Source organism: Mandrillus leucophaeus, unplaced genomic scaffold (genome assembly GCF_000951045.1).
Source record: "Mandrillus leucophaeus isolate KB7577 unplaced genomic scaffold, Mleu.le_1.0 Scaffold331, whole genome shotgun sequence".
Classification (NCBI taxonomy): Eukaryota; Metazoa; Chordata; class Mammalia; order Primates; family Cercopithecidae; genus Mandrillus; species Mandrillus leucophaeus.
In genome coordinates, this window is record NW_012103488.1 from 459,929 (window position 1) to 476,130 (window position 16,202).

Genomic DNA, 16,202 nt, shown 5'->3' on the forward strand with positions numbered 1-16,202 from the left:
TTTAATCATGAAAAGTTTCATACATACAGGAGAGTAGAATGGTATAGTGAATGTCCATATGCCCCCCATCACTCAGGTTCAACAATGAATAATCTATGGCTATAGGTGCTTCATGTGAAGGTAAAACACAAGTCAACCAAATTAAGTTTCCTTGCTTTCTTGCTCTCTCTTTTTTTTTTTTTTCTGAATGGTCCTGTTAGGGCAAGAAGAGGAGAAAAAAAAAATGAGGATAGGGAAGAAAAGAGGTGCTTTGGGACACTGCCATCCAGAAGGGCAGCTGTTTCTTTTTTTGGCCCTTGCAGACTACCTTCTGACCTGTAAGCAGCTTGGATGGGTACTTCCAGCACCCACCTCACACCCAGATGAGGAAAAAGTCCTCCTAAAAGAATCTTCTTTTCCCTGAACTATTGATTTAGAAAATTTTCACAAGTACAGAAAGGTGAAAAAATAAGTTACTTTTTTTATTTTTTTGAGACAAAGTCTCGCTCTGTCACCCAGGCTGGAGTGCAATGGCGCGATTTTGGCTCACTGCAACCTCCGCCTCCCGGGTTCAAATGATTCTCCTGCCTCAGCTTCCCGAGTAGCTGGGATTACAGGCACCCGCCACCATGCTCGGCTAATTTTTGTAATTTTTGTAGAGATGGGATTTCACCATGCTGGCCAGGCTGGTCTCGAACTCCTGACCTCAGGTAATCTGCCCACCTTGGCCTCCTACAGTGCTGGGATTACAGACATGAGCTACTGCGCCCAGCCAGTAATTACCTTTTTTTACGTACAGACAGGAAATACTTCAGTTATACAGAGAAAGAGAGAAAATGGTATAAAAAAATCCCTCAGTCCATTTATGGTGCCATAAAAAATGCCTAAGACTGGGTAATTTATAAACAACAGAGGGCCAGGCTCGGTGGCTCACACCTGTAATCCCAGCACTTTGGGAGGCTGAGGCGGGTGAATCACCTGAGGTCAGGAGTTTAGGACTAGCCTGGCCAACATGGTGAAACCCCATCTCTACTAAAAATACAAAAATCAGCCAGGCGTGGTGGTGGGTTCCTATAGTCCCAGCTACTTGGGAAGCTGAGGCAGGAGAATTGCTTGAACTCGGGAGGTGGAGGTTGCAGTGAGTCGAGATCTCGCCATCGCACTCCAGCCTGGGCAACAAGAGCGAAACTCTGTCTGAAAAAAAAGAAATTTATTTTCTCACAATTTTGGAGGCTGGAAGTTGAAGATCAGGGTGCTGGTAGGTTTGGTTGACTGATGAGGGCGCCTCTCTGCTTCTGAGGTGGTGTCTTGTTGCTGCGTCTTCTGGAGGGGAGGAACCCTACACCCTCACATGGCAGACAGGACAGAAGGGGGGGAGCAGGGCCACAGCTTAAGTTCTTGAAGCCTCTTCTATAAAGACTTTAACCCATTTATGCCAGAGGTGGCAAATTTTTGTGTGTGTGAAAAATCAGACCTTGGGTGATGACCTTGAGCAGTAGAATATAAATAACTCCTACAAGCTTAGGACAGTAGTAGGCATAAATGGGTTAATCCCATTCATGGCTTTCATCTCCTAAAGCTTTCACCACTTAATACCATCACACTGACTGTTAAGTTTCCATGTCTGAATTTTGGAGGGGACACATTCAAACTATAGCACCTTACAGTGTACTTATTACCCAGAATTATTATCTTGCTGTAGGTTTTTTCCTTTTGCAAGCCCATTGGTTTCTATAATTCAGAGATCTCAGATTGGTGACCTTTGGGCCAGGCTGATTTTTCTGGCCTCAAGAGTTTGAAAAAAAATCGAATTAGTTGCTGTCTTTTAAATATTGAAAGAATTCATCTGAAATTCACATTTCTTGCTTTTCTTGAAATACTGGGAGGTTTGGTGACATTGGCTTCTATTTTACATGACAGTAGTCAGTCATTTGCTGCCTCCTCTACATGAGGCAAGAGCTCTGCAGTTTTCCATGAACGCTTTCCTTCTGAGTAGGGTGGAGATAACTTTTGTCCTTATTAAATAAAATGGCCATTTACTTTTTCTTCCCTCACACTTCTCACTTGTCCCCAGTCTTCGCCCCAACAGCCTTGTTTTTTAAAAGAGGAAAAAAGAAGAAAACAATTCTTTGTCACTCTTCATAATCATTTTATGACATGTTTTCCTTAGCAGTTTTGCTAAGGAAAGATGTTTCCTTTGTGGAGAAGCATGAGGAATGGGCTTATCCCAAAGACTTAAGAAAGGAGACTCATAGTGGGCTTCTGGAGAATGGGTATTGGGATGTGAGCCTAATTGCTACCCTCGTAGGCCCTTGCCTATCTGTTTTGGAGAGTGTGAACTAATTGCAAGTCATTAAGGATTCATTTACACGCCATGGGTATAGACATGTATTCTGTCCTGAATGGCCTTTCCTTGTTTTTTATCCAGGCCAGTAGCAAAGAGTTGAGCTGTGTTCTAAGTCTATGGAGAATGACTCCATGCTTCAGTCCTCTGGCTCCCATGACTAAGATAGACTCAGTTGCATTATCAGTGGGTTGGGATTTGATCACACTGAACTGAAGTTCTTCAGCTTAGCTTTCTCTCTGGAGTCTATGCCTGTATTGCTAATGTATACCAAACCTCTCTGAGGTGGATTTAGTTGGATAATGTTGACATTACGTGGGAATTTAGAATTTGTTAAGTGACTGGGTTGGTTGGTTAGTTTCAAAAGCAGGACTATCTTATACCTTAATATATGGGTTAAGAATGAATCATTCTCTGAGTATAATCTAATTATTTTTGAGTTACACAGATGTGGTGGTATCTTTACATTTGTGTTTGTGATTTAGATCTGCTGCTGAACTTTTTGAGGCGTATAGCATGGCAGAAATGACATTCAATCCTCCTGTTGAATCTTCAAACCCCAAAATAAAGGTATGGGATATTTTTCATTTTTTTAAAAGAAGAGATAGAAACCAATGTATCTCAATAACTCTAACTCCAGTTTGCTTAGTTATTTTATAGGCAGTTTATTTTTATTTTTATTTTTATTTTTAATGTTTAGGAGTTCATCATAGGATGGATATTTGAGGTTGAAATTCTACAGAGATGGTCATGAAACTGTTTCATTCAATATAGGATATGCCCAAGACGTTACCAAGCATCTGTCATTGTGTTGCATGTGTTGGTGTCAGCTGTTGCCATTTTCAACTTTGTTCACAGGTTGACTTTAGCTTATAGCATAAGTAATTTCTAACTCATACTTTAAATATTTTCCCAGGGTAAAGTTTTACAGGGGGATTCATTTTTGAATGAAGATTTAAATCAACTAATCAAAAGATACTCCAGTGAAGTTGCTACTGAATTGCCTCTGGATTTCACAAAATATTTGAAAACATCACTACACTAGTAGAGGAATGAAGTCAGTGGACTTTCTTGTATACTTGTGTGTGCAGATGTACATAAAGATGAGTTGTTAACTTAGGACTTTTTCTTTTTATACAAGGAAAGCTTCCTAAGAATGACTAGGAAGAGGAGGAAGAATGACCCTTGGCATGGCACAGGGTTCTGCCCCTATTCTGAATATGGCATTTCATCAAGGAGGTCAAAGCCTTTTTTCTCCCCAGTATTTGGAAATTACTTTCTTAATGATGCTGCCTTTTAAAAGCTTCACGTGCATTATAGTTTTTTAAAAAGATCTTTGGACTGGATCTTACTGAAGTGCAGTTGCTATATTAAAATTAGGGCAGAGAGCACAGAAAAATCAAGACCATGAGAAGACATTTAGCTACTTTTTATAACTAAATACTCTTTAAATATTTTCATTGCAATACTGTGGATGGAAATGAGAAGCATTCTAAATTTGAGTTAATATATTTTTATGAAGATTTTTGAGAAAAGAAAAAAATAGCCGGTATTCAGGTTCATTGGCTTTTGCTGGATGATCCACTTAAGTTACCTAATTTGGCCTTTTAAAAAAGGTATTAGTGTTCATTATAGCTACTTTCAAGGAAAGTTTGAATATGATTCTAGTCTCTGAAGTTCTTCACATTTTCTATCATTCCCTGGAGGGTGACTGGGGAAGAATTGCTCTACGGTAGAAGAACCAGGCCCAAGACTTCACCATTCTATTCTAGGGACAAAGGATACTCAATGAGGAGCTTTTTTCCCCCTCTTGGAACAGGTAAAATGCTTTTTCTTCTTAACGTAATTATAAAACAGTATTTTATGTAACAGCTATTCCCATATTCTAGGAGTGGCCTAAGAAATGCGTGTTTCAGTGACTAAGTTACAAATATTCTGTATTGTGAATAGTTGAATAAAGCAGCCATTTGTTTCTGCTTCCTGTTCTTGTGATATGAGAATTTTTTTAAAAAAGCACAGCAGTCCAACTAAAGAGATCTCTTACTGTTTCGAAGTCATAGCAGCCAGTTACTTTACTCTGGAGCTTAGAGCTCTTTTTTCGCATAAAGTAAACTAAAGTAGAAAATTCCTTTACCATTCCAGCAGAGTGAGAGGATACGAGCTTAACAGTGAATGTTAGTCTTTTAGCATATTGTATATGATTTTTAAAAGTGGTTCTGAGGTCACATTTTTTAAGGCTTGATTATTTAATGAGAAAGGTATGATTCAGCATATGAATATTTGCTTTTAGTCCACCTTTTAGATATAAAACAAAGTCCAGGAATGTGATAAATATGTGGATAACCAAAGGGTCTATCCCCATCAGAGCACAAGTGACCAATACATGTCACAAATCATTTATTTTCCAAACATATACAAATACATTTATACTTTACTTTGGCAGCAGAAACTATACTTCTGGTGAAAAATCAGCTTAAAATAGAAACTCATCAGCTATTTCACAGCTGTATTATGCCTTTAATTTTCTTGTGTATTATGCCTTTAATTTTCTTGTTATACATTTGGAGAATCACAGTGGGACCACAAAATTATACATCTATATTTGAGTATCCTATGTGAATTTGAGGAAATATATTTGTGCATTAACTTACATAAGCTTATATTGATTAATTTTATTTTTAGAACTAAATGTAGTTATGAGTAATCACACACACACATGCACACACACACAAACACGCAGGCATGCACGTATCCTGAGGCTATATTAAGCTACAGCCTTAATTTTTTTTTTTAACTAGACAAATAATGAGCACCTACTGTGTGCTTAGCACTATGCTGGCACTTAAGAGTGGGGTGGAAAATAGCTGGACATGGTGGTGCACGCCTGTAGTCCCAGCTACTTGGGAGGCTGAGGCAGGAGAATCACTTGAACCTGGGAGGTGGAGGTTGTGGTGAGCCGAGATCGTACCACTGCACTCCAGCCTGGGCAGCAGAGTGAGACTCTGCCTCAAAAAAATAAAAGAATAGCTTGGTAATCATGGAGACTCAGTATGTGTTTCAAAGGGACTCATTTCAGGTATTCCTATGTCAGAATCCATAGCCATCAGCTATGGATTGCTTTTAGGAAGCTGAACATAGAGATGGCAGAGAACGCATAAATTATTAACAGTGGATCATGGGGAATATTGACCCAAGTCTAGACTCTGTGTAAGAGGCAATCTCCCTTTTCTTTCTAACTTTTTTGGGGTCCCAGGTACATCTTTTCTGGCCTCACTACTGATATATAAGCAACTGAAAAGGGGTCAGAGACTTTCACCGTGAGAGCACTTTCCCTGTAGGCTGCCAATATAAGATCAAAGACACCAGCCAGGAAAATCCTACTCTTCTTTATTGGCATGGGAGCATAGATGTGGAGCTTTGTGTTTTAGAGTTAATTCAATTTTATTGGGCCAGTAAGAAGCCCTGATTACTTTTCAGAATTAAGCAAGGCCTGTGGGTCTCTGGGCAGAGGACAGAAGTCTATAGAGATATTGGAAGAGGAGAGAAGAAAGGAAGGGGAAGATGTAGTTAGCAAAAGGTAAATTGGTACATATCATAGAGGGCCCACTTTCATTAATGAGCCGCCAATGTCTCCAGAGCCATTGAGATGGGTGGCCTTTATGAAAGCAAGTTTGATTAAAAACAAGTAACTTGTAACTCAACTTTTGTTGAGTCTAGACTTCATATTTACTCCCAACTGGAGAATCTGTAAATAACTTTTACTTGCTAACGATGACATGAAAGAAGCTTTACCCCTCAAAGGGCACTTTCTACCTAGATAGGATCATTACTTCCTACACATTTGGCATCACTGAACAGAGTGACAGAATTCATGCTCCTTTCTCTTCACTTTTAGTGATGTGTCTTAAAATACTGTAATGAACCCAACTTGCATATTTAGATTCTTGTGCACATCAACTTTAATGATAAGAGTTTGCTACCCAGATTTCTGGTAGCCTAAAAAGTGTGAAATGGTAATGGGTATAGTCATAGTGGTTATTTAGGATAATTTCTTTTACTTGGCATACCAATATAGCTGTGTAATTCAGATAAAGCTTTAAATAAAACTTTAATATTTTTGGCCAACATCAGGTTGTGCTGGCCATTTGTGTGTAATAGTAGACTAGACTCTTTTTTTTTTTTTTGAGATGGAGTCTGCTCTTTCACCCAGGCTGGAGTGCAGTGGCGCAGTCTCCATTCACTGCAACCTCTGCCTCTTGAGTTCAGGCAATTCTCTCCTGCCTCACCCTCCCCAATAGCTGGGATTATACGTGCCCACCACTACGCCCAGCTAATTTTTGTATTTTTAGTAGAGACAGGGTTTCACCATGTTGACCTCGAACTCCTGACCTCAGGTGATCCCACCCACCTCAACCTCCCAAAGTGTTGGGATTATAGGCATGAGCCACCGTGCCCGGCCAACTCTTTACATTTTAAAACAATGTGTTCTTTCTATAATCCCAAAGATCAAATACAATGAAGTATGTACTTTCACCTCAAAATGTGATAAACAACTAAGTTGGGATGCAACCTAGGCAGTAGGCTGGATTCTCTCCCTTGCTAAACAATCTGGTCTCAACTTCAGTCTCAGATTTATGTTGTAAAATAGACACCTGTGTTAAAGGTCATGGAGGAGGAGTGGGGCAGCGCTTAGAAAGCATCAGAACCAAATGATAAACCTAAAGAGACCAGTCTTTTCATCTTGTTACACTCTGCACAGTTTTCATTTGACCTCTAGCCACTTAGACCAGTAACTCAGTTTTCAACACATGGTAGGGCAAACTGGTATGTTCACTTATAGAGGCTTGATAAAAAGTGTTTCCGGAATATTTTTTAAATGGAGCAGCATTGTGCATTTGTTAGACTTATTTGACTTAAACCTGTACTATTGTATAGATTACATCAAACTGGGATAGCCTGCATTCTGTTGACAAGAAAATAGTAGTTCTAGCCTTAAGGCTTTGACCCAGTAAGAACTTTCAATGACATGAAAGCTGTGTGGTGTATTTTTTTTTTTTTTTTTTGAGACAGTCTTGCTCTGTTGCCAGGCTGGAGTTAGTGGTGCTATCTTGGCTCACTGCAACCTCCACCTCCCAGGTTCAAATGATTCTCCTGCCTCAGCCTCCCGAGTAGCTGGGATTACGGGCACACGCCACCACGCCCTGCTAATTCTTGTATTTTTAGTCGAGATCGGGATTCACCATGTTGGCCAGGATGGCCTCGTTCTCTGTCCTGATCCGCCCGCCTTGGCCTCCCAAAGTGCTAGAGTTACAGGCGTGAGCCACTGTGCCCAGCCTGTGTGGTGTATTTTTAACACTTCTGTTTTTAGAATATGCAAGAAACACATGGGGATGGTTTTATTTTTATAATTGGTTAAAAAAATTCCTCAAAGTGAAGTTTAGGAGTTTTAGTGTTTTGTAATTTGAAGAACAGTCTTAAAATTCAGAGGTACCAATGGAAAGATAAAAGTTTGGGTTTTACTTTAGAGGAATACATATTTCATGTTTAAAACTCATAATTTGCTTCATACCAAGAATATGAAGAATCCTTTACACTTACTTGATGGTTTTGTACAGCAAAATTTAAAAATTTACATTAAATGACAAGTATGACTTGGATCAATAGCTCTTCAGTTAATCAGAAATGAAGCGATTTTACCTGAAAGTCTAGCCCATTTCAGATGTTCAGAGCATATATTTTCTTTTTAGAAGTTTGTCTTCAAGTACCGAGAACTACTAATGCTTCTAATCCATGGCAATATCAAGAGCGATGTATAATAAATATATAAGTACAGTGTCAGTACAATCCTTGTAAAATAAATAAATTTACCTTAAACACCAACTCAATCTACTTTTGCTTTAACAAATTGTTAGGTTTCTTGTTAAGACATTGCAATTTAGCAGATATTAAATTATACATCATTCTAATTTTGAAAACCAAAAATGAGTAATCTGTGATTAAGCAATAACCGTTTTTAAAGCAACCCTATTAACTGAATAAGCAAGTACCTTAAAAAAAAAAAACCCCAATATTATTTCTATATATAAAAAATCCTAAAGAAGAGTGCATTGTGGTACACAATACAGGAACTAAATTGAATTTTAATGACTTACATTATAGGACATATTTACACTTGAAATGCTCCAAAGCTTCCATTCTCAGCCATAAAATGTATGGCTAAACTTCCTTTCTTGTTTTCAGATCTTTGTGCCCCTTGTTCCCAGTTCTCCTAGTTGTGTTGGGAAATTAAGGTCCTTGGGCCAAATCTAGCCTGCCACCTGTTTTTGTATGGCCCCTGAACTAAGAATAGTTTTCACGTTTTTAAATGGTTGAAAAAAAGTCAAAACAAGAATATTTGTGACATGTGAAAAATATATGAAATTCCAATTTCAGTGTCCATAAATAAAGTTTTATTGGAATACAGCCACGTTCCTTCATGTATGTGTTGTCTGTGGCTGCTTTTGCACTACAACAGCAGAATTGGGTGGTTGCAACATATTTTATGGCCCCCAGCCCTAAAATATTTACTATTTGGCCCTTTACAGACAAGCTTGCTGACCCTTGCTCTAAGTCAATTCGTGATGATTTTTCCAACTGCTGACATTTATAAAGTGGCAGTCCCCTGGGCTTCATTGCTTCATTCATCCGTAAATTGGTTGGTGGCAACTAGCCCTGTGCCATTTTGCTTCTCCTCAGCATGGATCTCACATGTGTGAAGACTTCAGTTCAGAAATCATCAATTTCCAGTTTAAGTCTGATGAAAATAAGTAAATTATATTTTTTTCCACCATGTTCACTCTTTTTCTTGCTGGAAGATCTTCACCTGTAATGTTGTATACAGAGGCTTATTAGAATACTGAAAATGAAGAAACAAACACTTACGGTATAGCAAGGGTTCAGAGTTTTCCAGCCACAGCTCTAGTGGCTAGGTTTGGGGAAGAGACTGTTTCCTCTGTACTCACAATGTTAGAACATGATGTTTCTAGGAAGTAGAACATTAGGTTATTTCTGCCTTAGACATATTTCACATTCTTTAGAAAGTTTTCTTTTTTCAAAAAAATCACATTCAAATAAACTGTTCAACTTTAAGGTGGAATTCAACTAACTACTACTTCAGATAATAAGATGAATACATTCTTATTTAAAAATTGGTAGATTATTGAAACTTTAAAAGGGATCATTTTAGAACAAATATGAAATACTATGTTCCTAGAAAGTGGCAAAAATACTAAACTTCTTTTCTTTATTTTCGCTTGCTCTCTCCCTCTCGTCTGGCTGGACCTCTGCCTCCAAAGTTCAAGCAATTCTCCTGCCTCAGCCTCCTGCATAGCTGGGACTACAGGAATTTTATATTTTTTGGTAGAGACGGGGCTTCACCACGTTGGCCAGGCTGGTCTCGAACGCCTGACCTCAAGTGATCCACACACCTCAGCCTCCCACAGTGCTGAGATTACAGACATGAGCCACTGCGCCTGGCCCTAAACCCTAAACTTGTTTTCTTATGAGCCCTTTTCTTCTTTTCTTTTACAAGTGCTCTTTCTTGAAAAGACCATTGTAAAGGCGGTCATAACGTGCGATGTCAATTCACATAGATGCACCAGTGACTTACAAGAGAAGCCTCCCTAGCTTTTGTTTTCTCTTGAGACGAAGTCTCGTTCTGTCACCAGGCTGGAGTGCAGTGGCGCAATCTCGGCTCACCGCAACCTCCGCCTTCCAAGTTCAAGCGATTCTCCTGCCTCAGCCTCCTGAGTAACTGGGATTACAGGCATACACCACCATGCCCAGCTAATTTTGTATTTTTAATAGAGACGGGGTTTCGCCATGTTGGTCAGGCTGGTCTTGAACTGACCTCAGGTGATCCACCTGCCTCGGCCTCCCAAAGTGCTGGGATTACAGGCGTGAGCCACCGCACCTGGCCTCTTTCCTATTTTCTTTATAGGCAGTGCTCAGTAGAACATCACGTTACACATATCTTCAGAGTCCTTTTCCTGTTTTAAGGTCCTATGCCTACCTGCCTTCGAGGGGCATCCTCCTGTTGGAAAAGATAAACGACATCCTACTAATTATGCCTTACAAAGTAGTATAAGTTAAGCCCTGTTCCAGGATGGTGCAATGACTTACTATACCTGGGTTAAACATGCTGCCCTTAGTCACTGTCGGTAATCCATTGTGTCACTGGAGGACAAGCCACCCACAGGTTTCTCCTCCTTGGTTTGGATACTTTCTGAGGTCAAGAGCTGAGAAGGTGATGTAAGTCCTCGGGGCTGTTTAGTTGACTTGGTGAGCTTCTTGAGTTCACTTGCAAAAGAAATGCTTTTCTTTTTGTCTTCTCGAGATGCCTGTGGGAACAAAGAACTTTCCATTGGTATTAGGTTAAACTCAGGTTCCTCAGTCTCATGACCCTATTTCAGAAGAGCGCCTTCCTCTTCTCTCTAGAGCTTTGGAGAGTAGGGCTGAGGAGCTCCCCTCTAGGACTGCTTAACCACAAGTTCGGCCACATGTTTTTCCATACAGTGAAAACAAAGCCAAACAATTTTCTCCTAACTCCATTCCTTGACTCAGAAACTTTCTCTTAAATTTCACCAGCTTCCAGATCTGGCTACAGTGTGATTATGAGTATCAGATAACTTATGAACAGAGACAAATAACTTTAAACTTTACCTGCACCTGCTCCTTTAGCTTAAGGATGAATTTTCCTGCACCTTTCCACTTGCTTTGGGCTTGAAACACACACTCCTGATCCAGAAGGACCCGCTGAGAGGACTTGGGTGTGGTAGACTTCTTGTTGGTAGTGTCTTTCACCACCTCTTCCAGAAGCACATAGTCACTCGGATTGGGGTTGCTCAGGATGCTGTAGGAATATTTGGCTTTGCATAAGGTCTGAAAGGTAAGTTATGATCAACTGAATAAAGATACAGAATCTCCAACATTGGCATTCATTCTATATGAAACTTTAAGGTGGAAAAATGGCCCAGACTAGAGATGAAGGGAATCTTCCAGATCGTCTCATCCAGTTCATTTTGCAGTTGTATACTTGTAGCTTATAATGCAGGTTCCCACATCACCTCATTTAGCTTCCCAATAGTCTATGATTTAGGTGTTATCCCGAATTTCAGACGAGGAAGCTTGAACTTAACACAGGTTAAGCAGATTCCAGGATATACACAGCTATAATAGTAACAAAGGTCTGAATCAGATTTTCTGCATGTACCAAAGCTCATAGACATGAAAGTCAGCCTGTGAGGAATAGAATCTTGCTCTTCAAGAGCCTCTCTGTCCCGCTGGGCTATCTCTATCACAGAGTCTTGGATGTTGAAAGAATTTTAGAAGTCAACTGATCTCTCTTTTCATTTAATATGAAATTATTTCATTGATGCATTTATTAATTCATAAAATGTTTAGTGAGGGCCAACTCTGCCCCAGATACTGTGCAATCCTTTTAGGGGAGACAAAGATAAATTAAAGAAACGTAAGTCTGGGCCCTTTGGAATTCAAAGTCAACTGAATAAGAAGGCTAATATTAACCAAGTTATCATACAATAAGAACAGCAAGTAACCCTTAAGTAATGTTTACCATTTGCTAGGCATTGTATTAAACATCTTACATATACTTAATCTTCAAGGAAAGTACTATCATACTGTCTCCATATTGTCTATGTGTTTCGCTGGAGCCAACGGGAATAGGCTGATGAAATCAGATATGGTAGGGGCATTTACACAAAAGAAATAAATAAGGGTTTTTCTTTTTCTTTTACATTACAAAGAGCTGGTTTACCAGCACACTAACGAAGGCACAGATCTGAGCTCTTACTCCAGGTCTCAGTAAGAAGTAGAGCTGGGATTTGAACCTAACACAGCTTGATCTAGGGTCTGTGCTCTTAATCGTGTTGTACGCCTTCAAATAGGTGTTTGATGAATGCCTACCCTAACAAGGCTATGAAGGAAGCAAACTTCTCTGAAACCATGTAAACTCTCAGAGAAGCATGCTTTAGAGGAGGGGAGAGGATCAAAGTAGGCCTCCCACTTGTCCTCTGTAGGATCCTTGAGAGATAGTCAGTAGGTACTGGCTCAGGTATTTCTGGGACCATGACATTGTCACTGCAGAGCCACTTCCTGAATCCATTATTATCAATGCTCTATAGAGATCCAGACTCACTGTAGACACTAAGTGTCTGCTGAAGGACTGAATTAATATTTCCAAGCTTTAAAAATTTTTAAATTTGTTTTTATTTTAAGACCAGGCTGGAGTAAAGTGGCACGATTTCGGCTCATTGCAACCTCTGCCTCCTGGGCTCAAGCGATCCTCCTACCTCAGCCTCCTGAGTAGCAGGGACTACAGGTGCAAACTACCATGCCTGGCTAATTTCTGTACTTTTTTTTTTTTTTTAAGACAACGTCTAGCTCTTGTTGCCCAGGCTGAAGTACAATGGCGCGATCTTGGCTCACTGTAACCTTTCCCTCCCGGGTTCAAGCGATTCTCCTACCTCCGCCTTCCAAGTAGCTGGGATTACAGGCACCTGCCACCCAGCCCAGCTAATTTTTGTATTTTTAGTAGAGATGGGGTTTCACCATGTTGGCCAGGCTGGTCTCGAACTCCTGACCTCAGGTGATCCACCCGCCTCAGCCTCCCAAAGTGTTGGGATTACAGGCGTGAGCCACCGTGTCCAGCAATTTTTGTACTTTTTGTAAAGATAGGGTTTCGCCATGTCGGCCATGCTGGTCTCAAATTCATGAACTCAAGTGATCTGCTCACCTCAGCCTCCCAAACTGCTGGGATTACAGGTGTGAGCCACTGGGTCGGTCATTTTTTAAAATTAGAGACAGGGCCTGACTCTGTCATCCAGGCTGCATAGCTCATTGCAGCCTCCAACTCCTGTGCCCAAGTGATCCTCCTGCCTCCGCCTCCTAAAACTGGGATTACAGGCATGAGCCACCACATAAGGCAATTTCCCAGCCTTAAGAGGCACACACTTCCCTTTGAGGTCCCTGTTGTTTAGGAACTTCACTCATAAAATGAGCCGTCAGTGCACAGACATTTGTTTCAGTAATTTATGCTGAGGAAAGGACTGAGTTGAGGAAGGGAGAGGCTTTTACCTGCTGAATGACATCCTGTGCGGTGCTGACGCGGGGTGCTTTGATGACTGTTCGAGGTTGCTCTGGAGAAACATCATGCACTTGGACAAAGAAACTCTCCTCCTCTGAGCTCAAGATCACCTCTTTGTCATCTTGAACAATGTTTTTCTCTTCTAGGTTCTATGTTTAAAAAAAAATATGAGTAAATAATAGGTTTATGCAGAATAAAGAAAGACAAATCTAGCAAAAATCTGAGCTTGTATCTTGGTGATGTAGAAACTTCTTAGCTTAGTATCTCATATACTATGTTATTTCATAAACTGTTCTAAAAGGATATACGTGTCTTCTGAGAGGAAGAAACTACTGTGCTTCTGATGATGTTGACAGATCCATAACAAGCCAATTTATCTGCTCCTATTAGCTGTGGATTTTTATTTTTTATTTTTTTGAGATGGAGTCTTGCTCTGTTGCCCTGGCTGGAATGCAGTGGCACGATCTTGGCTCAGTGCAGCCTCCGCCTCCTGGGTTCAAGCAGTTCTCCTGCCTCAGCCTCCTGAGTAGCTGGGATTACAGGTGTGCGCCACCATGCCTGACTAATTTTTGTGTTTTTAATAGAGACAGGGTTTCACCATGCTGGCCAGGCTGGTCTTGAACTCCTGACCTTGTCATCTGCCCACCTCAGCCTCCCAAAGTGCTGGGATTACAGTGTGAGCCACTGTGCCCAGCCTACCTGTGGATTTTGAGAGTCCGAGTTGACTGTAGATAAATTTGTAGAAAGGCAATATACCATTTTGCCAAGTAGCAAAAGCCAAATAACACAGTAAACTGCATTTAAAAGAAAGCCCACCCATTTCCACAGACGTTGAGCATTTCAGAAATGCTAGACATCTGAAATGTAAACCATGAAATTGACAGGTTGGGTGAAGAAAACCACAGTGACAAGGCTGAATGAATGGCTGGAGGTAAGCCACATTGAAACAAATTTTGACAAAATTCACAGTAATTATGAGAATTAGATTAATTGGCTTTTGGTGAATTATGTATCTACAGATAGATGTATCTTATTAAAAATTTTCAAACAGTACAGAAGTGTATCAAGAAAAACCAAACTTCTCCCATTCTCATCTTTTCTCCTTCTCCCACCTAAATCTCCACAAAATACCCCACTGTCATTAGGTAATACATCCTTTTAAACATTTGCTGTGGATGTTCAAATGTATTTTTGTGTATGTGACTGTGTAAAGCAACACCCTTGAATTATGTGAATTTAGATATAATGTGATTGTCAAGCAGCTGCTGTTCTATGTCCGCCCCATTTTCAAATGAGGATAACTTAGTTAACTTTTGCAAGAGGGAGACTTAATAAAGGGGAAGGAGAGGCAAAGTGAGTAAACAGTAGTCAGCCTCATCTCAGCAAGTGAGGACTTGGCAGGAAAACCCCCTTATCCGCAGAAATGTAGCCTCATCTCTCCAGACCAGGCTACTGAAATGGTGCTAGCTAACCAGAAGAATCCATGAGTTGCTGTCACTCTCCGGAAGTTTCAACTAGAATTGTACCCATTGATTAAATTAAAGTCAGAATAGATAACTGCCACCAGGTGGCGCCAAAACTGTAACCAGGGCCAGAAAGGACTGGCTCCTGAAGCTTGCCCCAATCATTTAATTACCTTTGCAGTCATGGCCCTTTAGTTACATGATTTTTTGTTAAATAAATAAAGATATATATCTATTTTAACTTTTTTCAATGAGTGAAAAAATCCATTTGAATTTTTTCCAATGAATGAATACTCCATTATATAATGGAAGAGAGGGAAGAGACGAGCTATTGTCTCTTTTTGCATTAAATGAGATTGTATCCTATGTATACTGTTTTACAACTTGCTTAATAATATGTCATTGCATTGATCATAATATATTTAACCAGTCACAGGGCAAGATTTAGAGGTAATTCACATGACATAATTTATAATCTGTGTCCCCCAAACCAGGAGGCAAGAAATCAGAGAAAACCAAAAAGTTACCACATAAAATGTCCCAACAATGATGCATTAAGCTTTACTTTTAAGAGAGCACCTTTGAGCCTCCCTCAGAGCTTATTTTAAGGTGTTTCTAGCCACATTAGTTGGAAGCCACAGGTTATGAACGAAATAACAATAGCCCTCGCTTATATCCCTTTTTACTAAGCATTGTTGCACACATTGTCTGTCTACATGTTTGACATGAATCTCATGATAATTTCTTTGAGTCAAGTAGGGTAGTTTCTATATAGATTTTACAAATTAGGGCAGTGTGCTTTACAGAAGTTAGGTGGCCTGTTCATTGTGACAGAGTCCTGGTTTACCCAGTTTCAAACCCAGTAACAGAAGAGGACACATTGACCACAGGAAGATGTGGTACCCGACAGCCTGAAAGCCCAGGAGACAAGAAAATTATAAAAGGCAGGCAGGAGAGATCAGAGGTCACAGATAGCAATTGCAGAATTTTCATATATGGGCAAACCGCTTATGTGTCTTATTAGTTCCATGAGATAAAATAAATGGAAATACTTATAGCCCAAATCTATCTCCTCTAGTAGTACCTACCCTCTTGCATTCAGTAAGTACTGAATTCATTTATTCAATCGGCGGATATTATTTGGGTATCACTATGCACCAGGTAAACCTAGATACACTAAATTTATTATCTTTTGAGATATAATATTTCAGTCACTTCAAAAATTTCCTAACAAAGGCATATAAAGGAGAACTTGCCATATTTTACTCATCAG

At 39.9% G+C, this 16,202-nt stretch overlaps 2 protein-coding genes across 4 annotated transcripts in view; one reads left to right on the forward strand and one right to left on the reverse strand.

Moving 5' to 3' along the window:
* The window catches only part of NOC3L (nucleolar complex associated 3 homolog (S. cerevisiae)), a 29,487-nt gene extending 25,182 nt beyond the window's left edge, over nucleotides 1-4,305 (forward strand). Inside the window, exons 20-21 of the mRNA XM_011988464.1 lie at nucleotides 2,809-2,893; nucleotides 3,240-4,305. Of these exons, the coding sequence (XP_011843854.1) occupies nucleotides 2,809-2,893; nucleotides 3,240-3,368 (214 nt within the window). The 3' untranslated portion in view covers nucleotides 3,369-4,305. The remainder of the gene's footprint in view (nucleotides 1-2,808; nucleotides 2,894-3,239) is intronic.
* Nucleotides 4,306-8,749: 4,444 nt separating this feature from the next.
* The window catches only part of PLCE1 (phospholipase C, epsilon 1), a 348,582-nt gene continuing 341,129 nt past the window's right edge, over nucleotides 8,750-16,202 (reverse strand). For all 3 annotated transcript variants that reach the window (XM_011988462.1, XM_011988460.1, XM_011988463.1), the window contains 4 exons: nucleotides 13,457-13,615; nucleotides 11,024-11,242; nucleotides 10,489-10,701; nucleotides 8,750-9,185 (listed from right to left, as the gene is read on the reverse strand). In XM_011988462.1, coding sequence (XP_011843852.1) covers nucleotides 10,513-10,701; nucleotides 11,024-11,242; nucleotides 13,457-13,615 — 567 coding nt within the window. In that variant the 3' untranslated portion in view covers nucleotides 8,750-9,185; nucleotides 10,489-10,512. The remainder of the gene's footprint in view (nucleotides 9,186-10,488; nucleotides 10,702-11,023; nucleotides 11,243-13,456; nucleotides 13,616-16,202) is intronic.